The sequence below is a fragment of the Paramisgurnus dabryanus genome, chromosome 24 (genome assembly GCF_030506205.2).
Source record: "Paramisgurnus dabryanus chromosome 24, PD_genome_1.1, whole genome shotgun sequence".
Taxonomy (NCBI): domain Eukaryota; kingdom Metazoa; phylum Chordata; class Actinopteri; order Cypriniformes; family Cobitidae; genus Paramisgurnus; species Paramisgurnus dabryanus.
In genome coordinates this window covers 15,552,563-15,579,659 of record NC_133360.1, presented here as the reverse complement: position 1 = coordinate 15,579,659, position 27,097 = coordinate 15,552,563, and the positions used below count along the sequence as shown (strand labels likewise).

At 38.2% G+C, this 27,097-nt stretch overlaps 1 protein-coding gene across 2 annotated transcripts in view; it reads right to left on the bottom strand.

The window, feature by feature from the left end:
- The window catches only part of shdb (Src homology 2 domain containing transforming protein D, b), a 33,374-nt gene that overhangs the window by 2,773 nt on the left and 3,504 nt on the right, over positions 1-27,097 (bottom strand). Inside the window, exons 3-6 of one of the 2 annotated variants that reach the window (XM_065246699.1) lie at positions 26,134-26,284; positions 17,864-18,073; positions 6,727-6,889; positions 3,080-3,199 (exon numbers count right to left, since the gene is read on the bottom strand). In XM_065246699.1, the coding sequence (XP_065102771.1) occupies positions 3,080-3,199; positions 6,727-6,889; positions 17,864-18,073; positions 26,134-26,284 (644 nt within the window). The remainder of the gene's footprint in view (positions 1-3,079; positions 3,200-6,726; positions 6,890-17,863; positions 18,074-26,133; positions 26,285-27,097) is intronic. The other variant, XM_065246707.1, reaches the window with a different exon arrangement.

The window sequence follows — 27,097 nt, the reverse complement described above, 5'->3', positions numbered from 1 at the left end:
ACTGGTATGGTATTACCATTAGTGATCTATGGTACCACTACCATACTTTTTCAAAAAAGCAGCCCAAAAAAGAATATGGGGCAATAATACAGCTGTAACAATATAACCACAGATATAGTCAATCATTTCATTGTGGTTTGACAGCCTTAATATAACACAATCCACAGGCGTGGTTGTGAATCTCATATGTGGGTCACTGTTAAACAAAAGATAGCATTAAATAGGACAATGTGAGTAATCGGTGTAAAAGAATATCAACACTTCATCACACCTCAGTGTGAACACTTCCCCTTTAAGATGCCTGAGTCCTAAGTGCTGGATTTTTAAGTATGGAAACAAAAAGAGATGTATTCTGTAATTGGTTATTTTTTACATGAATCCGATTCAAAACAATAAGAGTGTGAGTTAAATCAGAAGGAATCCGAGCACAACCATGTCCTTTAGTCCTGTACAATTGAGCAGCACATTAAAATTCTTAAGGTGTTCAGGGAGCGTGTCATCTCCAGCGAGGTATTTTCTAGTAGGTACGTGATGAACAGCGTCGCTTATAGAAAGACTTCAGGCTTGAAATAAAGCCCTGTGAATCTCAATGCTGGCTCTTTCAAAGCTCTCGATGTTGAGCCGTAGCCGCTTTGATTTCCATCAGACCTCCATTAAGGAGGCCATTGGCGTATCAGACAGTGCCGCTCAGCCATTCCAACACTTTTCAGAATCTGTTGTATGTTTGTTTGAATGTATCACAAGGTTGTACATGGGCTTTGTTCACACTGCACATAACTAAAATGATTAATTTTACAAATCTAAATAAATCCTTTTTTATCTGAAAATAAGAAGCACCTAAGCAAACATGCACACTGCTTCTTGAAATCTAACAAAATACTACTTTGAAAAGTAATGTACGATTTTAATAACCAAACAGATCTGGGCAGCATTCACTTCCATAGTATAATTTCTTCTTAATGTGGATGTCTATGTTGCATCAGATCTGCTTGGTTACAAACATTCTTCAAATTATTTTCGTTTGTATTCAACAGAACAAAAAAAAAATTTATATATCAGTCTGACACAACTTAAAGGAGTAGTCCACTTTATAGATGGGGCCCATTGACTTACCATAGTATTTTTTTCCTACTATAAAAAGTCAATGGACCCCAATCTTTAAAGTGGACTTCTCCTTTAAGGGTGAGTATATGATGACAGTATTTTAATTTATCGGTAAACTTTTTATTTAAAGTTATTTGTAAATGTGTCCTTTTCAAAAAATTGACAAAATTCACATTTAGAAGATGTAATCATTTTAAAATTTCTCTCATTTCAACCAATATGGATCAATGATTTTATGACATAATGCTGCACTTCAACTTTTTAGCAGATTATAGGTTTTGAGTTAATTAAATGCAACTGGCTATTTACAAAGGGGAGGGGCCACATAGTATGCCCTTCCCTAAATTTCTTTTTCACAAGAAATTAAGTCAGTGCATCAAAAAGCTATGCACCTATGTGGGTCTTTAAATGAAAACGCCAACGGTTTTCACTATTTCTCTATGTTCATGTCTAGGACAACTTGGTATCGTACACTAAAAGTGCACATTAAATAGCGCGAGTTAAAGGAATAGTCTACCCTTTTGCCATACTAAACTATGTTATTACCTCAACTTAGGTATTAACATAGTACATATCTATCTTTTTTCAATGCGTGCACTTTACAGCACGTCGTGAATGTGTTAGCATTTAGCCTAGACCCATTCATTCCTATGGTACCAAACAGGGAAGCCACCAAACACTTCCGTGTTTTCCCTATTTAAAGACTGTTACATGAGGAGTTATACCAGTTAGTATGGTGCCACAAAATAAAACTTTTTTTTGGTACCATAGGAATGAATGGGGCTAGGCTAAATGCTAACACATTCACAACGCGCTTTATAGTGCACGCATTGAAAAAAGATAGGTATGTATTAATTCTTCTAGGTTGAGGTAATAACATAGTTTAATATGGCAAATGGGTAGACTATTCCTTTAAGTCAGATAGCGTCTACTTCAAAATGGTAAATATACATCCGAGGTCGAAGTGTTTCAAACTAAGTGCTTTTCCGCCATTTTTTATCTGCTAAGAAAATCGACACTTTTTGTTTTGTGCCACCATACTTACTCGTGTAACCACTCATGTAAGTGTCTTTAAATAGGGAAAACATTGAAGTGGTTTTGGATTCTAAATTCATCCCTGTTTGGATCCTAAGGAATGAATGGGGCTAGGCTAAATGCTAACACATTCACGATGCGCTGTACAAAGATTAAGTGCACGCATTGAAGAAAGATAGGCATGTATTAATTCATCTAAATTGAGGTAAGAACACAGTAAAATATTGAAAAACGGTGGCGTTTTTCTTTAATGCAAATTTAACATGGGAATGAAAGTGGTTTTGCTGGGTAAAAAAATGAGACTGTATGAAATGGAACCAATTTGTTTACCTGATAAACAAATCCTTATCTTGTTGATTATTCTGTTAAGTGCTTTTACATTTCTGTCCACTGCGTAAAGAACTGCGCTTACCATACATGCGGTGTTTGATTACGTGTGTTAAGGTGCATAAGGGCTCTCATTTGTGTGTCCTACCGCAGGTCATTCATATTCATTAAAGGTGCCAGGAGGAGTTTTGTGAACTCGAGAGCTATTCACCTGCCTGATTACAGCTCGGGGGGAATAAATGAGAATGAGAGAGCAATTGAAGACACTGGAGGGGGGGTATATGAGGTCTGGATCAAGAAGATAATTACAAGTGCGAGATTTGACCAGATAAGCACTATCGCTCTAGCTGATAGCTTATCGAAAAGTGCACCAGTGTGCAAATGAGGCGCATGGGAGGAGGGGCTTGGGGGGATGAAAGAGACAAAAGAAAAAAAACAGGTTGGAATAAAAGAACAAAAATAACAAAGATGCAGACAACTAAACGCAAATGAGGCAAAACACGAGGCAATTAGTTTAAATGAGGTAATAGGGGAAGAGGTTTGCTCACTTCATTTACCAGTAATGGAGAGGATAGAGAAACCAAATGATACCGATGTGGGTGAAATTATGTACCTTAAAGAGAGAGAGTAGTCTAAGCGACTCGTCTCGCTGTTTCGTACCAAATAGCTGCACTCCTTACACAGGGTTAGGAGAGACTCCGCCTCCGAGCGCGACAAGGAGCCGTGATACCAACTGAAAGAGAACGTAATTATAATTAAAATTGTGATATTGTGTTTGATACGGCTTGTGGATATACTGATATGAATAATGCACAGAACCCAAAATTTGTATGGTAACTAGGCTAGAGTTTGGTACAGTTAAATTGCTATTTCAAAAGCTATATTATTTAAAAAATTGCACGAAAGTAGTCGAGTAGCTACTGGTTAACCCTCATCACAAACACCGAAGACATTTGATAGGGTAAGTGTGTGTGTATTTCTGCTTTGTGTCACGTCCCCGTGCGACCACAGCTGCCGTCTGACTGAGGATGATGTTTCTGGGGAATTCTGTATTCAGAACAGCTGAGTAATTCGCAACAGTACTTTGGATGCACTTCATTGGTCTTTCAAACGCCTAATGACACAATCACGTCCCCTGTCCTGATATAACAAATATTCTATGTATTAAACGAATACCAGAGTTTCCCAAAAATATATAACACCACAAAACCACCACACTGATATATACATTACTAAATGCATCTAACTAACATAAACAAACAATGAACAATATACTGTAGTTTTTCAGCATGTATTAATTCTTGTTAATGATAGTAAATGTCAATCAATACAGTTATTCATGTTAGTTCATGGTGCATTAATTAATGTTAACCGTTACAATGCTTAATTTTTTTAAATGTATTGATAAAAGCTGAAATTAACCTGAACAAAGATTAACAAATGCTGTTTTGTTAAAGTGCACCCATTTCATTGCTAAAAAATTACTTTATTTTGTGTTTGGGTAGTTTATGTTTCAAAAAACACATTATTTTCCACATACTGTACATTTTTGCAGCTCCAGACTTCATTCTCTTCCTGAAACGCACAGATTTGAAAAACTCTATGTCCCTGATTGGCCAGCTAATCTGTACGTTGCGATTGGCCTTAATACCTTTGACGTGAGCCAGAAACGTGAAACTTCTTACCATGTTTGAACGATTCGGTCACAATGCAATGCTAACAGGATTTAACTTACAAGCTGTGAGTCCGAAGCGGGAGAAATCATGATAATGACGGCTTGTCTACATTACCATTAGTTAGTAGTAACCTGTCAGAGATTTACGTTGGAGAAGATAACTTGCGTCATCGTTTACTTTGGGTTTGTACCTTTTGCATATCGTTAACATGTACTAATACACACTTACTATGTCTGAATAGTAATGTTAAACCTTGAATCGGACCATAGGGGCTCTTTTATTTAGGGGTGTACCGATATATCGGCCGATGATGCTTGCTATGCTTCTCAATGAGTTACGGTGAAATGCAGCCACATCCAAAAGCCAGGGGGCGCTCTCGTGCAGAAACTCAATATGCGCTTCAAACGAGTAACTATACACAAGCAGGTATGACACGCAGCTCCAGGAAATAGCTGAAGGATATGTTTATATTGCTGTTCTTCAAACCTTTTCAGGTATTTTCATGATAATAAAGAATATGTATAATGATTATGTTTGACAAGTGTTGGTTTTTCAAATGCATGTTATAAACGGGTCAAACTAACAGTGATTTCAGATCGATAAGGACTTACTGATCAAAAGCTGTAGAACATGAAATAGCTGTGAATGTTATCGGCTGTGCGATTAAGTATAGTCATCGGCCAGGTATTATTAATGTATATCGGCATTTATCTGTGCACCCCTACTTTAATTGTTAGTTCATGTTAGCTAATGCATTAACTAATTGTTAACAAACACAACCTTATCGTAAATATGCTCAATACAAGTTAAAACTGCACTGTTTGATAAAAAGAAACAAAAATAAAAAGTTTAGAAAGAAATCAGCGTTCAAAATTGTCTTCCTACCTTACACCAAATCGTAATAGTAAGCAAGCTTATAATATTGATTCATAATCTGAGCTGTTGGTTTGGATTTATCTGGAATTGTTCATTTTAAACATGTTAATAAACAACCCCAGAATAATTTCATTGTGTTTTGACAGCTTTAATATAACACAATGCATAGGCATGGTTGTGAATCTATGGGGTGGTTTCCCAGAGAGGGCTTATCCTAGTCCCAGACTAAGGGGCTGTTTACACTTGGTATTAAGATGTGTTTTCATCGATCGGATCACAAGTGGACAAGAGAGACACATTACGTCTACACCTGGTATTTAAATCCGTCTCTTTTGTCCACTTTCGACCCCTTCTGTCCTGAATACTGTGAGGGGATGGTCTGTGAGACGGTGGGCGAGTCTCTCTGCTGTCATTCAAACGCGAGCGGGAGTAATTATGAGTTTATATGGACGCAAACTAATATTATGTCGGAGTCCACTGCTTGTTTAGCAAGTAAACATGCTGCACAGAGTTTTATACGTGTGTATGTAAGAGCTTTCTCTGAATTTTCAGCGCAATTGATGAAATAGGATCGCGCAACTTTCACACGCTTTCAAAACGAAACTACGGAGATCAGCCGCTTTAGGTTTATCAATGAAAGGCTAAAAATAGCGCTGTTCACCGTATGTTTACGCCAGAAGTCAAAAAAACGTAAAACTTGTGTTTAATACCTCAGATTAGATAAATGGGCGGAGAGAAGGCGGTCGCGTGTGGCTGTTCGAACACATTCAACCACATATGCGTTCCGCAACTCCAAAGCGATCCGATCGAAAGTGCTTTCAACTACCTCTGGATGTGGTTGAAAGTGGTCGAAAGTGGACAAGCTCAAAACGTTTTGAACACCGTTTAAACCTGGCATTAACGTCGTCCACTTGTGATCCGATCGACGAAAATGCATGTTAATGCCAAGTGTAAACAGCCTCTAAAATGTATGTTTGAGCTGCCTTCATTTAAAAACACCTTGCACTGACATTATAAAGGTCACGTTCTTTCTGATCCCATTTTTTAAACCCTAGTTAGTGTGTAATGTTGCTAGAATAGCATAAATAATACCTGCAAAATGATAAAGCTCAAAGTTCACTGCCAGGCGATATATTTTCTTTAACAGAATTTCACCTTCCAAAGCCTACAGCGAAACGACCTGTTTGGACTTAGACCCTCTACTTCCTGCTTTAATGACGTCAGTAGAACAGTTTTTTGACTAAACTCCGCCCACAGGAATATGTCAGATCCAGCTAAGCTAACTGCAAGCTGAGCTGCTATCGAATCACAACACTCAAAACAAGCTACACAATCAGAACTCGATACGTATTTCTGAAGGAGGGACTTCCTAGAACAAGGAAGACAGCGGTATACAGATAAGTAAATTGTGTGAAAAATACAAAAAAAATTTACACATGAAACATGAACACATGTTATATTGCGCATTGTTAACACAATCAAAGCTTTAAAAACAAAGAAAGAACAGGAGCTTTAACATAAATCAATGTCATTGTTTTGTCTCGAGATGCACACCACCACTATTGTTTTTTTGCAAGGTTTGTTTGTAAAATCTAACTTAAATGTCCAGATATAACCAAGGTCTAGTCCTGGATTAATATAAACCCTTTTCCATAAAGCGCCCCTTTATGTTTTAAAGTGTAGTTTAGTGGTAACAGATTGAACATACACTTGTTTTTCCAAGGGCAGGGTGGGGTCCACTCTCTCCCCCATCACAGAATGAGGGTCACTGGGCTTGCGGAGCTTCGAGCTGCCTGTGGTTGGTAGAGGCCTAGAAGACCTCAGGCGCTCTGTGGGAGAAGAACGATCCCACTCAGCACCTTCAAACTGCACTGTGTGGAGGAGAGAGAGAGAGAGAGAGAGGAAATGTTTTATGTGCTCAATAGTAAAGTGATTATAAAAACAGCTATTTGAAAAACAAATCAAATTATACAAACATAACAGTATAGATTTAAATCACATGTCCCAGCCAGGTGTGATATGAAAACAATGAAACATTCATCAGTTTTGAAATGTCAATATATTTCATACTAATGTGATACTCATCCTAAGTGAGAATTTATTTTTAAATGTCTTTCTTTTGGCATCAAAATTTTTCTTTAAGGCAGTTTAGGCCTATTTAATGATGGTGATAACAGAAATTACCCATAAAACCTGGTTTAAGACATGGCATGACATAAGTGGGATTTTATGGTCATCACATGCAACTGTGATGAGATCACGGCTAAGAAAGAGTTTAAACCAGGACACAAAAGAGGAACAGAAAACGAAGGTTGACAAGGCAAACGTACCACAGTTGTGAACTAATATAACAATTCAACGTGAAAAGAGACCTAAGGGCAAAATTGGGGTCTGGGTTTGGAGCAATCAAACAACCAAGTAGGAAAACAGAAGAAAACCGCCCACATGTTCACATCACACGCTGCTGTGATGCAAGTCAGCATACAAAGGGGAAGCAAACAAAAATGGTTTCCCTTAGCAATTCGAGGAGCAACAAATATTAGGACAGATGCGGGACACTTTAGGGGCAGGAATTGGAAAGAAAGTTCACCTTGCTCGCCCAAGACAGGCTCCTCCTCCAGCTGTCCAACTGGAGGAGGCCAGGGCAGATCGGCCAGATCTTTCATATCTGTGTGTAAGTGATAGAAACAGTGAGACGCAAAGAGATAATGGTGAAAATTCTGCTTAATATTCGGATCAGAGAGATAAGAGGTCAGTGAGGTTGATGGTAAGTTAGATAAAGAAAAGCACGAGAGAGAGAGAGAGAGAAACAGAGGCATCACATTGCTTATCTCTCAGTAAATGCAACAAGGAGCTGACTCGACATCCGACATCCAATTACCATCACATAATGCTCATTACCATCACCCATACTGTATAGATGGGGCTTCCTATAATACACATGCTGCTGGGGATGGATATATACTTTAATACACGACAAATAAATCATTCAAGTGCATAAGTACTGCAGATGCGGGCTGTACATGTCTGATTACTTTTTATAGCTGGCTGACATATATGTCAGACGTCTTTGTCTGGACAGTGTTCCTGTAACTCAGTTGGTAGAGCATTGCATTTGCAATGCAAAGTTTCTGGATTCGAATCCCAGTGAATACACATACTAATGAAAATGTACAAATGACAAAAAATGAAAGCACTGTAAGTGTCTACGAAAGGCATAAAATGTAAATTTATTTCTAAAACACACCGAAACGCATATACACGCTGCCACTTGTAACGCATACAAGCGTATCGTACCTTCAATAGGATTACAAGATAAAGAATAGACCCAGTGGGATGTGCGTGACATCTTTATACACAAGACCACCACCCGACACCTCCACCCCCACCGTCCCCTCTCGAAAGGAACACGACGGGGCAATGTTTGGAGGAAGAAGTGGGCTGGCCTATACATCTCCCTGCTGACTGGTAAATTATTGAAGATAGCATGTTGCAGACTCTTTTGCCCCTTTCCCTGTGCATTATTGATGCCGGGTGTGGTACAATGGTCCCCCATCTGGATCTCCAAAACAGCCTGGAACGGATCACAGGGCACAAAGCTAATCCTCCTAAACCAGGCTAACCCTGTGAATAATCTGGATAATTCGACTAATAATTCAGATGATTTCACATTTAATCCAACTAAAAAAACTAATCGGATCACTAAACCGGACCAGAGCTTAAACTCTAGTCTCTATTAACTAAGTATAATGAAATGTGGGATTTTTGCAAAAATTCAAACACCCTTGCAAAACGTTAAAGCAACACTACGTAGTTTTTTTACCTTTAAATAATGTCTCTAAAATTATTTCAGTGATAGAACAACTTTTAACTGGAAAATTGTACTGTTGCTGCAACCTGAGCAGCCTCCTAGCTGCTACAAGCACACTCTGAAAGTGGCGGTGGAGGGTAGAGCACACAGCCCCGCCCCTCCACCTGCCTGCAGAAGAGTGTCTGATACCAGGCACTGTTGCGCTTTTCAACCACATGGGGGAGCTGTAAGTCATTTTTACATGGAAACTACATAGTGTTGCTTTAAAGTCTAAACACTATTTAAAAAAAAACGACTAATATTAGAACTTATAAATTAAATAAATTTTTCTACAAATAGCCAAAAAAAAATTACAAAAAATGTAACATGACAAAAAATATTCTGATTGGTATTATTGATACATATTTGAGATTTTATTATAACTAATATGCTAATTTAACAAATAACAACAAATTGCAAATAAACAAATATATAGACGGTTTCATCGGACGCACGTGCGCTGACGCGATACACGTCTGGATCAGAACTTTACTTCCGGTTTCGTTTTTTTTTTAATGGTCTGACTAGTTGCTAAACTGATCTCTTGAACAAATGCCTCGTCGAAAATAACAAATGTTTTGGTTTCCTAGGTAATCTGTGTGTTGTTGTTTTTTGCTTGTTATATAAATAAACTAAGTTTAAAGGACTTTGTTGCTATTTATTTTTAGCAAAGTTTACCGGAAGTTACGTGCGGACCACGACAGACGCTTGTTTATGTTGTTACTGCTAAAACGGTCTATATTCAAATATTCCTATGATTACTAAAATTAATAACAATGTTTAAAGGGCACCTATTTCCAAATCACGATTTTTTTATTTTCTTTGGTGTGTAAGTGTGTATTAGTACATGCTAATGATATGCAAAAGTTATCGTCTCCAACTTAAATCTCTTTTCTTGGACTACAACAAACACACGGATTGTAGGCAACAGTTTACTTCCTGGTATTGGTGATGTATTAAAGGCCGACATTATCATAATTCCTCCCGCTTTGGACTCAGCCTCTAAGTTAACTTCTGTTGTGAGCAAATCTTTTAAACATGGTAAGGAGCGTCACATTTCCGGCTGACTTCAGAGGAATTCAGACAAATCACAACATACAGATTAGCTGGCCAATCAGGGAGACAGCGCTTTTCAAAACGATGAGTTTTCTACAAAATTAAAGGAACAGTATGTAGGATTGTGGCCAAAACTGGTATTGCAATCACAAAACGTGTGGCTAAAACTGGTACTGCAATCACACAGCTGGTGGCCAATATACCAAACGACAACATAAACATCAGTTGAGGGCTGCAACTCCACTTTTTAAATGACAATATCCTGGCCGGACCACTGTTGTCAGTGATATAAGTATTTCAAATGAAAATGATTTCTTAATGTCTAGTGACATTTCAGGGCCATTTAATGATTAATTGATATAAATTTCTTACATACTGTTCCTTTAATGCGTTTCAGCAAGAGAGTGAAATCTGGAGCTAAAAAAATGTACGGTATGTGGAAAATAATGTGTTTATTAAACCATGCAAACGCATGGTATACTACCAAATACACAAAATAACGTTGTTTTTTAGCAATGAAATAGGTGCCCTTTAAAGGAAGAGTTAAAAATTGAGAGTGCATGTCATTCCAAATGTGCCTTCCATAAAATCATTTTATATTAAAATGCAGACATGTTATCATCTTATAATGTAAATTCATGTACATTTCCCAAATGTGAGAACTTTTTCTTTAAACGGCAAGGTCCCAAATTTAATGTGATTACTATATTTCAACATTTGTATGCATCATATCGAGCCAGTGTAGAGATTAATGGGACTTTTTCTACAAAACTATAGACCTACAGGTTTCCAACCATCGACTCAGGTTTGAGACCTCCCCATCTATCCAATGTATGATGCTAATGCATTAACCGTCCCATCAGTCCTACGGTCCCAGCATGCCTGTCAAACCCCGTCAGGCTGACAAAGGGCAACACATCAGTCCCTGTTAGCCACTGTCCTGAACAAAACCAACATTGATGAGAGTAAAGCGCTCGCCACAAAGGTCATATCAGGGCTACGATGCATCACGCTGGGACAGATGGTCGCAGCATTCGTATATCATTACGACAAAACCACGTAGCTAAAGAGTAGAGCCAGAAATGTGCAGAGCCGGCAGAATAATCCGAGTGTCAGAGCCCATCTGGAATAATCAAAGTCTCATTTGAGCATCTAATAAAACTATATCACACCGCTGGAAGACTGTGATTAAGTCGATTTATAGGCGAGATGTTATTACAGAGGTGCAAGTCTTAATGTTCTTTATGCATCGCTAGCACATTGCAATGTACAATCTCATCTAGAGTGAATTTAGCTTGCATCTGGATTCAATTAATGCATTTCACGGCAGGTAATGTGAAATGATTTTTCTGCTAATTGTGATGGCTGGGCGACATAACTTAAATATTAAAAATTGATATTTTTCAGCTCTGAATATTTCATGCACCCAAGCTTGATTGGCATTTATTTGCTCTAAAATATTAAAAAGATCACAAAAATGGTCCAAAAACATGCCTTTTACGAAACCATAGTCATATCTAAAAAAAAAAAAAAAAACTCACTGTAAGCACGCTGTATATATATACACACTGTATTGCAAAGCCCTAGAGACAATAAAAATTACAAAGCTTCATATTTAAACATCAGTGTATATTTACAGCACAAAAAACATTACTTTCTTTGTGCGTAGTATTGTTTTCGGTAATTTGCCGAAACAATGAGAAAATCCAATTTCTCTCTTTTCACTCCATTTATCCTTTTTCCGCTCCCTTTTCCTGAGCTTTTTATCTTCTGTAAACCACTTACCACCCTCTCTCCTCTCTCGCTTTCATTTCTTCTCCTAAGTGAGATGATTGCACCACCCTCCCCAACTCTCCCCATCCATCTCTTTCACTCTAGCCTCAGTGTATTTGTGAGAGACAGTATTACTCAGGACGTGTCTTTTCATTACTGTCACGGAGGGAAAGAGAAAGAAAGAGAGGGAAATAAATTGATATAGGAGCCATCTCCGCTTCCCATGGGCTTGCTTACAGCAACTTGACAGACCAGGACGTGTGAGCCAAAGCTCTCTCACTCACGCTCTCGGTCCATGTTTCCAAAGAAGACCATACAGTCACACCAAAATGTTCAATTGATTTTACCCCATACCGAATATACCCCATTTATTTTATGATTTCCGTCTTGGTGTAAATACCTGAGCAGTAATGTAATTTTATATGACTTTATAAGGCTCTAAAAAGAAGACTTGCATTTTTTGTGATGTCATCAGGCAACCTCCCACCCATCTAATGCATCACAATAGAGATTATGACCCGATCAATTCATAAGCATGAAAACAAGTCCCGCCCCACATTTTTTCCAGTTGAATGTTGTTTATCACACAGAAATCCATTACACTAATGCAGCAACTTTTCAAGTTGTCATAATTAGGGATGCACCAATAATCTGTATTGGCAGATAAAGGCCATTATCCCCACTACCCAACAGTGGCAGATAGTAAAACCAGGCAATGATCAGGGCAGGTTATATCCTGGCAACCAAAAGGAGCGGAAAAACACACAAGAACTCCCTCTGTGTGATTATAATGAACTGTGTGACAATGACAACACAAAAAAGTTTGTTTAACTTAAAAAAGTAAGTTACCTTAAAAATTTAAATATAAAAATCGTTGTCAACAAATATTTTTGAGTCAACAAAAATTTTTAAGTTTATATAGTAACTTAACATTTTAGGGCAACCAGGTAACTTACTTTTTTAAGTGAACTAATAATTTTTTACAGTGCAAAAAATGAGGTTTGTACACTTTGCACTTCTAGGGTTACAGAACTTAATAATTTAAAACAAGGCGTAAAAAGCAAAACTATTGGTATCTATCGCTATAGATGTAATTCTAAGTTATCGAATATTGGTATCAGAAATTTTGTATCATGCATCCGATGTTTGCATGTGTTATAGTACGTTTATATAGTAAATTAAATATCAAAACTTTATACAATATAACGCTTATTTTTATATTTGCATGCGTTATAGTACTCTACGTTAATATAGTAAATTAAATAGCGAAACTTTTCAAATTATAACGCTTGTTTTTATATTTGCATGCGTTATAATATGTCTATATAGCAAATTAAATATCAAAATCTTCACAATACTGTAAAATGCTTATTTTTTTATTTGCATACGTTACAATACGTTTATATAGTACAATAAATATTAGGGCCACCTATCGATATCGGCCAAAAATGGCATTAAATGACTCAATCGGTACTCGCTAAATTTGCCGATCTCATGAACCGATCTTTCGGTTTCATTTTGTCATCATAGGGATCCTGAATGCGGCTGCAATTAGAGAGCCTTTTTACGCAGTTAGCCTTTGTAGGGCAGTATTACTGTGGGTTCGCAAGTTCAACGATTTGCGTTGATTACATACAAAGTCAATGCAAAGACGCGATAAGATGCGCCCACGCATGAGGCAATGCGAATGACGCAATATGGGCAGAGCGTTTGCCGTGAAAACCCACGGTATTCGCCTCAAACGCGTCTTCGCCCAAGTTGAAATATTCAACTCGAGCAAAAAATTTGCATGAAACAAAGTTTAATCCAAAAGTAATCTAATCTAAAGTGAGTAACGCGATGCCCTGCGTTTGGTGTGTACTTAGCATTATACTGTATATGAATGTGTGTATATTTAATTCATACAGTAAAGACTGTAAAGTGTTTGTTTTTTCATTACTTTTAAGAGACATAAACCTTTTATTAAATATCTCTTTGCAGAAGAAATATCTGTTGTGCTTATTTATTTGATTCTCTATTATTAATACAATAATATACCCAATTACTGCAAGTAATATAACAAAGGCAACATCTGTGGTATTACTTTATCTAGAAAAAATGTTAACAGTTACTGTCATCAATGAGCTTGCATATTAGCTTTAAAAAAAAAAAAAAACGGTATCGGCCGATCACAAAGATAACAAATCTGTAATCGGCTGCAAAAATCCTGACCAGGGCATATCGAAACTTTTCACAATACAACGCTTGTTTTTATATTTGCATGTGTTATAGTACGTTTATATAGTACATTAAATATCGAAACTTTTCACAACACTTATTTTTATATTAACGTTAAACCAGCGTATCTTCTACAGTCAGAAAATCAGTATTTAGTAATAACAATAGTATTTAGTAAGGGCTGTTAACACTTTCAAACTGCAAACTCCCTTTCACGAACACGCCTAAGAATTCGGACATCCAACATGACAGACGGCCACACACAAAAACATTCATGGAAGCATTGGTATGCTCTGTTGCTCTCACTGGTTGAAATACAACCAGTGGCGTGTCGGTGAATGCGTGGCTGCGGTTGATTAGCGTAGTAATGAGAGCAGAGAGGCTGAAGCGATGTGTCGTGCGTCCGTGTGGACTAAGTGATTGTAGTAATTGAGTGGATAGTGACAGCTTTGCAATGGCCTAATTAAGACTCGCTGGACCGCAGCCAGATTTTTCCTTTACCATTGCACACTTTTAACAACTGAAGCGAGACCGAGTGGAGATGCAAATAAGATGAACCATCTGTTGTGATGGCATGTCAAAACACAAGCTAGGGAGTTTGGGACATTGTCAAATGATGTTAAAATGGCAGTTTACGGTAATGGACTGACACATAACAGTTATGGCATTCACTTTCTACAAATTCAGCAGTTTAGTATGCATGCACCAAAAACATTCATCAATTAGTTTTCCATGATCCTTTCACCTCTCTTACCCGCCACCTTCTAACCCAGCATCCTTTGTGTTTAAACTCCTAATTTTAAATAAAAGAAAGTACATCTAAGTCTGAATTTTGCACAATAACACCCTTTCATAATTCAAACTGGAAGAGGTTTACATGCGAACCATGCTTTATTGCCTCCCTCCATCTCTCCGCCCCCTCGGCTCATCCCTTTCTCAGACCAGTTGTCTTTTTCACTTTATCACTCCCCTGAGCGTGATAATCACCACTGCTGGAGGGACGGGAGGGTGAGAGGAGAGGGCCGGCGAATCAAAATGCCCCTTGCACCCCCATGGTGGTTTATCAGCCCGAGTGTGTCAGCACTGCAGGAGGACAAACCTGTCAGAGCCGAGAGGGTGAGAGGAAGAGAAAGAGAGGTTGAAGGAGAGTGGAAGTGTCAGCATGTGACTGATTACAGCCCGCCACTCGCAAGGCAAACCCCGCCTCTCGCTCGCACCGCACACAAATCTCTTTGCTCGCACAAAGAGACACCAGCATTTTCAGCATCGCTACTCAGCGGCCGTGCTGTGCCACTAATAGGGGTGTACTGTACGAAATGTGTTTAAAATTGAGTTGGGATGTCTGGGCGATTAGTCGTCTAGACGTTTCCAAACTAATTCTAGAAAAGCAAGCGTTCATCAGACCATCATCAGAGTTTGCATTCTCACATGACTGCTAAAATGAAAAATGTTTAGGACTGCGAGCTATACCGTAATATGCAGTGACATGTCGCAATGGTTTGCAATACATGAACGATTTTCAAACAAAATACTTTGAAAAGTCACGTATGGTCAAAGTTGTACGGCAATGCTGATAGCAAATACTGTTGGTGAGACAGAGTAATGCTCTCTTTTACTAAAAATAACAGAAAACATTTATGAAGGTTATATAGTTTTTACATACAACATTTCTCATTATTCATTTATTTGTGGTGGCCCGCCACAAAATCAAAATTGACTGTCACAAATTTTTTGTAAAAAAAAAAGTTTTGTACACATACCCCTGCCCTGGCATCAGTCGGCATGATACCCTTTGACTCTGAAGCCTGCTTTATGCTTGATACGTCCTTAGTTGGGCGCACAGCGAAAAAATACATAATTGCAGAGTAGCCAGACATGCGTGTTTAGATCCCATTTTGCACGGCAATATGCACTTTAAATGACTGACCTGACCGCATAGTAGTTACCTATTATTCACCCATGCCCGCTGATGTGGGAAACACAGAAATGTGTCATAGATTTTACAAACAAAGCATTATCTTATTGCATATCGTATGTCGCATTATTTAGCATGTCATTGCATATTTCAATTTTTTTAATATCCTGCAGTTAGTTGGTAATGCATTATGTTTGTAGTGCTGTGAATGGGGAAGAATCTTGCGATACGGTACCTGCCGATACATGGGTTTTGTTGCGGTACTGTGAAGTTGGGCAGTATATTGGGATATTTCCTAATTTTTTTCCCAATTTTAGGAAAGCTGTCATTGAGAACACACCTCCATACGCAAACTTTAGCAACAAAAATTGTGGCATGCTCCTATGCAAGCATTTCCTGTCTAAGTTCAGAGTTAAGAAGAATGCTAGTAGTCAGGATGTAAACTCTATATGAAACAACTGCCATTAATCTTGTATGATTTGATTTAAAAATATACACTCACCTAAAGGATTATTAGGAACACCTGTTCAATTTCTCATTAATGCAATTTTCTAATCAACCAATCACATGACAGTTGCTTCAATGCATTTAGAGGTGTGGTCATGGTCAAGACAATCTCCTGAACTCCAAACTGAATGTCAGAATGGGAAAGAAAGGTGATTTAAGCAATTTTGAGTGTGGCATGGTTGTTGGTGCCAGACGGGCCTGTCTGAGTATTTCACAATCTGCTCAGTTACTGGGATTTTCTTAGTGCCAATTGGGCATCATTTAAATGCCACGGCCTACCTGAGCATTGTTTCTGACCATGTCCATCCCTTTATGACCACCATGTACCCATCCTCTGATGGCTACTTCCAGCTGGATAATGCACCATGTCACAAAGCTCGAATCATTTCAAATGGGTTTCTTGAACATGACAATTAGTTCACTGTACTAAAATGGCCCCCAGAGTCACCAGATCTCAACCCAATAGAGCATCTTTGGGATGTGGTGCAAAGGGAGCTTCGTGCCCTGGATGTGCATCCCACAAATCTCCATCAACTGCAAGATGCTATCCTATCAATATGGGCCAACATTTCTAAAGAATGCTTTCAGCACCTTGTTGAATCAATGCCACATAAAATTAAGGCAGTTCTGAAGGCGAAAGGGGGTCAAACACAGTATTAGTATGGTGTTCCTAATAATCCTTTAGGTGAGTGTATATTGATATTGCATTTTTGAAAATCTCTACAGTATTGCCAAACAAAGTATCATGACACTAACATGTATCAATATTTTCTTACACCCCTATATGTTAGCAGCACAAAGGTCATGGATTTGATTTCACACACACACACATACTGAAAGGTACTGTACGGCTTGAATCCAAAAAACATCTCAATATTTGCGAAAAGTGATTTATTTTTCCCATCCTTCTTAATCTGCAAATTAGACTGCTGCAAAAGCAGCTGTCCACTGTACAGACTTCATATCGACATTAACCACAGCCCCTGTCTGCTTTCTCTCACTTTCAGCTAAAAATACCAGCGCTTTTGTGGCTGTAAACTAATGCAATTTCAATAGCGCTTAGCGCTGTGCTCATGCATGGCACTGCTGACCGCCCGCTTTGGCCTTAATTAACGGAAAGCGTGTGTGCACATTGGAGGGTGGGCGCGTGGGTAGAGATGATTTATTTCAGTGTCACCTTGACCCCTGACTCAGAAACACAGCTCTATTAAACAGGACAGGCCCCGCGGCAAAGCTCATCTACTGCCTACTAGTTCTGTTTTGTCTCTGCACGACATTCACAAAAGGGCCAGTTTCACTGGATTCAATAAGATCCGTGTGGAGACGAGTATACGCCGGCCGCACACCAAAAAAAGGCAAAAAATGTTATAAAACCAAAACCGAAGATTTTCACTACTGCCAAAAGTGAAATGAAGAATAAATGCATTAAACTAAAAGGCTTAGAAAAACTGCTTAAACCAAAAGTAAAGTAGAAAACTTGTCTCAGATCAGACTTTCTGGTGTAATTTTCCCATGGGAAACGCTTACCTGCAAACGCTTTTGAGATATGTTCCTTCTTCCACTCCCATGGTTGGTCATATTCGTCGGCTGGCCTCTCATCATCTTGCGGCAGTCGGCTCTCCCTGCCCTCCTCAGGCAGATCAGGCTGTCCGGGGACTCGCTCCTCGTACGGGGTGTCATAGAGCTGCACCTCCCCTCTCCCCCATACACCTCCTCCACCAGTTCTCCTCTGCAACTCTGCAACATACATCAAACCTGTTACATTCATTTACATTTAATAACCCCACATTTAATAATAAACTCACTTTTCCATTTGAAGCCATTACCAATCAAACCACCTACTACCATCCCATAAAAATGACAACTGTGGTTGGTCAGGCAGTCTCTTCTTAAGTGTGCGGTTTTTGGTCAGCACATGGTGCAATGTGGACCAGACTTTAAATCAATTGCCTGTCGCTGCTACTCTCATAGCCCATCCTGGCAGCTTCAAGTAAGGTTTCGATGGAGACAGTGGCATGCGTTTATTAAAACGGTGCGAGACAGGCAGCGCTGTTAAATCAAGACGCAACAATAAATCAATACAGTTTGTTTCCTGGGCTCCGCAGCTGGGCTCCTTCGCCTGGGCCACATTAATTATGAAAATGCCTTGCGATGACTGGCGGGGTATGAATTTGAAGGAGAGGCAAATTGTGTTTGCACAGCTTGGCGAGGTTTCATATGAGGGGGCTTAACAAAGAGAGCGAGGTGGGTGTGTGTGGAGTCCAATCTCAAGGACTGAGGGTCTCTTGTATCTCCCGATAGGCATTTTCATTTTCATTATTATCGCTCTCAAGCAACAAACACCAATCCACTGGATGTCTGAATGACCTTTAAGAGCTTTTTAGCATAAATTAAGGTCTGTTATAAATAGAATTAGCTGCACTTACATTACGAACATTATGGTGTGTGCACACCAATAGCATGAAGCAATATTCTTATCTGGTTACTCATGAGATTGTGTTTTTCGTGTCACTCACGCAAATGATAAATGGACTGCATTTATATAGCGCTTTCATAGACCAATGGCCATCCAAAGAGCTTTACAATTTTGCCTCACATTCAGCCATTCACTCACACATTCATACACCGACGGCGGTGTCAGCCATGCAAGGCGCCATCCAGGTCGTCGGGAGCAGCTGGGGTTAGGTGTTTGAACCACAAAGCTTCCGATTTGTAGACAACCTACATGAACCACTCAACCACTGCCGCCCCATAACAATGCTCTCCTTTATTTTCTGATAAAAACCGAACATCTCAAACCAAATATGTCAATAAACCCTTTGCTTATTGGCTTGAACGACAGTATGTCATCATGCGTTTTTCAATCGTATCACCCAATTTGCGTCTTTTGCGTCACCCGGCTTCTATTTGCGTCTTTGCATTGGCTTTTTAACTGTGGGTTCGCACCAGCCGCATTTGAGGTGACAAATTTGCATATACCGCGTCTAGTTTGCCACTTAAACATTTTGAGTTTACTCGCTTCATTCACACGTGAAAGCCAGGCGTGAAATTCTAGTCATCGATAAATTCACGTGGAAATTCGCGTCATGGGAGGGGCTTCTGTTACTCCGCTCGCTTCCTGTAATCACGTCACTACTAGAGAAAGCTCCGGAATGGTTAACGTGGTACGTTTTTCCACCAAAATTCAAATTTTTCAACTCGTGCGTTTCCCGCGGCAACGCTCAATTCTCGAAACTAGACGTGCGAAAGAAGCGGAATCGCGTCTACCGCGTCACGCTAAATGTCTCATTCGCGCCACGAGAACTCCAGACACGCGTCAACGCGTCTTCACATTGACTTAACATTGAAATCACTCGCGCTTGACGCCTCTACCGCGGCTGGTGTGAATGCAGCATATGTAATCCATTTGTTCAAATATTTATATTCACTTTTGGTGTCCGCACACACACACACACACACACACATACACACACACACACAATAATTGATGTTAATCCAAGCTTAAAGGAATAGTTAAAAAAAAAATCATCATTTACTCCCCCTTAAGTTGTTTCAAACCTTTATAAATTACTTTGTTATGCTGAACACAAAGGAAGTTTGCAACTAAGCAGATCTGAGGCAACATTGACTTCCATATTAGGAAAAAATTATACTATGGAAGTGAATGGTGCCCCTGATCTGTCTAATTACAAACATTCTTCAAAATATCTTCACTTGTGTTCAGAAAAACAAAGTAATTTATACAGCTTTGTAACAACTTGAGGGTAAGTAAGGGTGCTTTCACATCTGTAATTCGGATTATTTGGTCCGGACCAAAGGCAATTTTTTTCGCTTTTTTTAGCAGTTTTGGTTCCTTTTCACACCACACTTGAACCAGCTGAAACAAACCAAAATGCAGTCATGTAATAACATCCACATCGCTTATTGGCCACATATCTTTGAAAGTATTTCCTGAACTGCTTCTCGATTGGTCAGAATCCACGTGTGGGAAATTCCAATGGAACCCCCGGAAGTAAACAATAAGGAGGAAAATACACCATGGAGAGATGACTGCTCATTGTAATTATGTTTATGGTCGTTATATACAACATCGTTTGTAAACGGCATTCCTGGCAAACTCTTCATTTCCAGAATGAAGCGCGGATGCGGCTTGAAAACAACGTTTTAATGCACTGCAAAGGCAAAGCCACCAAATTTCTATGAGGCTCCGCACCTCCTCGCAACTCCACGTATGTTTGCGACCTGCAATTATGCTAATATTGCTAATAGAAACTGTCAACAAACACTTCCTCATCCCATAATGCACAGCGCATCGGACTACGGCATCTGGTTTAGTCCAAAAATTCACAGTACTTTTTGCAGTTAGGTCTGTTCGATCTCGGATCGCATTCTCATCACAAATGAACCGCTCCAGAGTTCAGAGGTCTCGGCCCGCTTGTTTGGTCCGCTTTTTGTGAACACCTGAGTTCGATTGCTGCATTCTCACCTGCCCAACTCTAATGCAATTAAACCGAACTAAATAAGGAAGGCGTAAAAGCGCCCTAAATGATGACAGAATAAAATATTTTGGTGAACTATCTCTATAATTGATAGTCATGAAAGCGTTATGTGTGATCCATTCAAAAACATTCAACAAAATGCCTGAATTATGAAAAGCATGACCACGTTTGGTATGAGCTGCCTGGAAAGATCTACATGGGTTTTAGTAAGGAAGAAAAGTCGGACAAAGAGAAACAGGAAGCCTTGTAGTGAGACGACAAACTTTAACCTTCACACCTTTCTTCTATTGGGCGCCTTCTCCGTCTCCATAGCGACAAGGAGGCGACCCTGAGGGACAAACCCTGAGGTGGGAGGGGGGCTGTGGGAGAGCGTGTGTTGATGGTGAACATTTATGACGGGCGAGGGAGGGGACCGCTAGATTACACCGTACCTGAACACCGACAGCGAATGAGATGAAATACTAACCTGTAGAGACGGACTAAAACTCAAATGAGGCTGCCTTGAAGGCAACACAGATCTGAGGAGAAATTTAGATGGATGTTTGGGGGCCAGAACCAGAAAATTACATTAATGAGGTGATATTCTGCAATAATGACTGTTTTAATCTTCAAAGTTGAATTTGCATCATTTAAGGAAAGATTAAAATAAACAAAAGCTATATACACAGGAAACCATATATATGTGTTACTATAGCTCCATATGTAGAGTGATGTAAATGTTAATACTTCCAGCACAATTTCTCTGTTTTACCCACGAGACACATTTACTTGAATGAACTGCAAGCCCCTTAGGATAAAAGCAACTGCCGAATGCTAAATGTAACTCGGAAAGAATGAAAAATGGGCCGATTACATAAACATATTTAAAGAGACTTAAAGGGAAAATTAACAGTGAGTCATTGTTTAAACGGTGGGGTGTCTGACAGCGTCTGAGGAGTCACTGTAAATCGACAAATGATTCATTTTTAGAGCACTTAAAAGTGCACTTCAGTCTCTTCTTATGAAGTGAAGGCAAACCAGACTCCCCTGGGCCGGGGAAAACAAAAAAAGATACAGACAGATTTCCTGTATCTAAAGTGGGTATCCCAGAAACAGAGATGCTGCAGCATCAATGTTTGATTGCTCAATACACAGGATTCACAAAAAATACATATCGAAGACATCTGGTCAAACAAACCATTGTTTTTAACCTCCTAAGACCCGAGCTTTGGTTTGTCTTTTTTTTCAGATTTCTTCCAGCTATTTTGGGGTTAAGAAAAACCAATAAATATAATAATCAAATATTTTTCTTTGAACATGAAACATGAGTGTTTATCCACGATTGTGTACAACAGGTTCCAGTTACACAGAATTAAGTATTATGGCGCAAACATAAAAAAATGGGTCAGGTCTTAGGAGGTTAAAGGTGCAATGTGAGACTTTTAGAAGGATCTCTTGACAGAAATGCAATATAATATACATAACTATATTAGCAGTGGTCTCTAAAGACCTTACAAAATGAACTGTATTGTTTTTATTACCTTCGAATGAGGCGTTTTAATCTAGATACACTGCGGGTCCCCTTACATGGAAGTCGCCATTTCATGGCGTCATGTTTCTACAGTAGCCCTAAAAGGACAAACTGGTCTATAGAGCGTGTTTTGTCATTACGTTGTCTTAGACGATGACGTGTTTGCAGAGGTGGAAGTAACGAATTACAACTACTCACGTTACTGTAATTAAGTAGTTTTTTCGTGTACTTGTACTTTTATGAGTACATTTTTAAGTCTGTAATTTCCCTTGTACTTAAGTACAAATTAAGGTAAGTAATGTACTTCGCTACTTTGAAAATCACATTCGTTACTAAGTACTTGTAGAATTTGAATCAAATTAATATTCAAATCTTTGACAGCATTTGGATATCCAATAGAAATAATTGATCGTGGGCGGGCCAATAAAAACCCTTGTATTTGAACCGGAAAAAAGCCCGGTCTCTGGAGAGCTATTCAATCGATCCTCGTGCGTCCTTCACTGTGACGTTGTATTTAGTGTTTTAATGTCAAAGAACTTTGGCGTTATGGACGCTGAATTAATTAAAAATTCAGAAGAAATACCGGATGATGAGTGCCCATGGCCGCACCTGGGAGTTGTTCAAACAGAGGAAGGAAAGGAGACAGCGTGTAAATGTAATGCAAACTTTGTTTGCCATCTGCAGTGATTTCGGCTTACAATACTTCAGCCTCTAATCTCAAAAAGCACATTATGGTAAGAAGACTTATAACCATATTTATTTGATCGTTTTCGTTTTTAATGTTGGGTAGACCTCACGATAATTTGCCTGAAAACATCACTTGAAACATGTAGGTATGTGACAAAATGACGTAATACGCACGAGCGCTTTGTTCCCACGGCTGTGTTCCCAGCAGGTATTCAGCGCCAGACACGTTGGTGACTTAGGAAATCTGTCATATCTTTGCTTTGTGAATACCTCTAAAGCCCATATACTAGTGACATAAATTACTTCCTCACGTTGATTCTCACGTTCGAATTTCCAAGACAGCTGTCGTAAGAAGAAAGTTATAAGCGAAGCAAAATTTCTCTCGTGTTTGACATTGAAATCCTCTATGAATGCGAGTATTTTTTGTTTCAAACCAAATACTTTTGATAGAATATACATTTAACTTGAATTAGGTGAAGTTTGGGATTGATTGTAACATTCGCATGTGCTTTTTTAAGATCCGCAAGTGACGTTGTTGTCAAAAGCAGAATCGCCCATTCAATCATTCACTCTAAAAAACAAACGGTGCTATATAGCACCAAAACAGTTGCTTTGGATCGTAACGATAGAAGAACCATTTTTAGTGCCATATAGCACCGGTGAAGAACCAGTGAAGCACCAGTGAAGCACCAGTGAAGCACCTGTGTAGAACCATATAGTGCTATGTAGAACCATATGTGGTGCTATATGGCCCCTATATGGTTCTACACTGGTGCTTCACTGGTGCTTCACTGGTGCTTCACTGGTTCTTCACCGGTGCTATATGGCACTAAAATGGTTCTTCTATCGTTACGATCCAAAGCAATTGTTTTGGTGCTATATAGCACCGTTTGTTTTTTTAGAGTGTTGGCTTCCAAAACTTCTCCGTTTTCATCAATCCGTGCATTATTTTTTAAAGTAATCATACAGAACGAAGGATTAGAATCTCTAGATTACATTATTGGCATAATTTTGTCAAACATATAAATAAATACATGCATGCAACATGCATGCATTTATTGAATTATTATTAATGATAAATAACATAATCATCAATTAATGTATTAATAATATCTGACCATTTAAATTGCTCGCCAGCATTATTAGTCAATTAAGAAATATTAAAGAAACAATGAAATGTTTCTTTAATATATAAAAATACAGCTTTTATTTGAGAGGGCTTTGATTTCATATGGAAAGATATGCGTGGATTGATGCTCTCGGTTTCATTAATTAGTGGTTAATCAAAAATAATAACATTTATATATATATATATATATATATCTTTTAAAAAGATGTAATCTTAATCTTGGGCTTTTAATTACATACAATGTGGTGTTTGAATTATGCAAATAGACCAAGAAATGAGAAAGTTATGATATTTTAAAGTGTTTGGTCAAGCGGAAGTTTTTCATAGTTTTATAGTTTTAATTGGGTACAAAAATGCCCCCTAATTTTCGAGTTAAAAAATTCCATAACTTTCTTAATAATTATCCGATTTTAATAATTTAAAAACCATGTTAAAGTTCTTTTTATTATCTATCATATGGTTATAATTATATATGTATTTATATTTTTTGTCACATACCTAAAACATGAGCTTCAGTTACCTAGGTGACGAGCACGTAGACCGTAAAAAAAGATTTAACATTGTAAAATGGCGCTCAAAGTTAAATTTCATGTCATTGTCAACATTGTATTATTCATAATGAATCAGTGTTTTAAGCTTATAATAATAAACAGTCTAATAAGGACTCTTTTATCAAATTCGTCTGTTGCCGCGTCCCACTGGCGTAGCAGTGTAACTGCACTGACAGCCTGTCTAAATTACACATATGTCAGTGCTAAATCATAAATGCTGATAACTTTTGAAATATTAGTAGTGTACTTTTGGAAAGCTTTCTTGTCCAATAATATTTTTAACTCTTTTCCCCGCCATTGACGAGTTATCTTGTCAATTAAGAAAAAAAAAACATTTGCATAAAACGTGTTTCTGAAGAATTTATGTTAATGTGCAATACCGCGATTGTCCACTAGAAAGCGGACTTAACCAATTTATGGATAAACTGAAGTCAAAACGTTATTTACTAATTTTATGTTTGATATTCGTTCTGAATCTGATCTCTAACTTAATTCCTTCACAAAAATGCAATTGTTTCAGCTTTTTGCTAAAAAAAATGTGTATTTGTAAAGAAAAACACCAATATTTAAGAGTTTATAAGCAGGGAAAAAAATAGGATGGAACGGTTTTTCACTTTTTTTATTGTTTGTTTGAAAGTAGAGGGTCTGTTCTTTCATTTGATATATATATTTTTAGAAGAAAAAATTCCTGGAAGGCATTTTGTAAAACTTTTGTGAAAATCATAAAAAATGCTGGCGGGCAACTTTTCGAAAAATGGCTGGCGGGGAATGAGTTAATGTAAAAAAATCTGCCCAACAAGCTTATTTATGTTGTATCATAATTCATTAATAATAATAACATTAGACCATTTTTATAACTTGATAAAAATTATATGAAGAAACAATATGAAATAATATAGCTGCTGTTAAAATCATTTAACATTCTTTAAACAGACAAAATTCCTGTACTATGTGTTTATTCGTATAAAACACAAATTGCCTGTTTTTAATCCATTCATATCTCTGATTTCATTCAATGGATTTAATGTTTATTCAATAAATATCACCGGCTAAAAAGTAATTTGTACTCAAGTAGTTTTTAAGAGGGGTACTTTGTACTTTTACTTAAGTACATTTTTAACACCAGTACTTTTACTTGTAATTGAGTATTTTTTTAGCAACTACTTGTACTTGTACTTGAGTACAAATTTTCAGTACTCTTTCCACCTCTGCGTGTTTGTCCTGTGGTGGCTATCTTAGCTTCATGTGTTTCGAAAAGGAGGGGTCAGGGGTGGACTGAGCCGTTGGTTGCAATTCACATGCCGCTAATTGTCCCACATTGCACTTTTAACCAACCTCTAAGGTTATTCAAGGTAAGTCAAAAATTACTTTCAGAATATTTATTGTAAATAAAAGGGCAATCCACAGAAAACTGGACTAACCTGTAATCACTTTTTGGGCCTCATAGGGCTCCATATAGCCATTGTTTTCTGGAGTAGTCAGGCCCTGGATAGTTTCGGGACGCAGGTCCAGACGGGCATCAAACGGGTCGGAGTAGTCATTATCTCCTAGGACTGGCGCTGAAGGGATAACCTGAACCAAAAACGAAAGTAAGTCATATGACAATGCTTCACGTCGAGAAGGAAGACAACATGTTAATATATTATCTGCGTCAAACTGGAGATGATTCAAGGAAAATAATTTTGTACAAATACAAATTTACCATAATATTTTACTCCAATTGAAAGTATTGCGTTAGGGTACGTTTAACATGAGAATTATGTACTAGAAAAACTTAAAAGTTTTTACTTTGCATTTTTATATACACAACATAACAACGTGATCAAAACGATCCCTGTACACATAAATATGCGAAAACAACTTAAATACTCTTGTATAAAACATGCAATGCAAGTAGTTTGCGATGTCACATTATGTCTAAGAACGTAATACGCATTTGCATGATGTGACCATTTTCACGTTTTTCGCAAATGTGCATTTTAGCCATTTACACTTAATGCCAGAGTAGGGTAACATTTTTACATATACGTGCAGGTCTCCGTAAAGTGTGCGTGAAGAAATTTTCATCATCAGAAGAGTGCGTGTGTACTGTACGCACACCGCCAGATTTTTTTTTAACCGTGCATACACTGTCCAGTAGGGGTGTCACGATCCTCCAAATCCTCGATTCAATTACATTTTCGATTCTAAGTTCACAATTCGATTCTCGATTATTTTACTTTATTTTGAAAGATAAAAATGCTATGCCATTTTATTTATTATTATTATAGTTTCACATTATAATGCAAATTGCGTGCTTTTCCTTGCATGGGGGTTTGTGGGCTTCACTTTATGCAAGAAAGCTTGTAGGATTCCTTCTTGCACGCACATGGATTTTAATACATT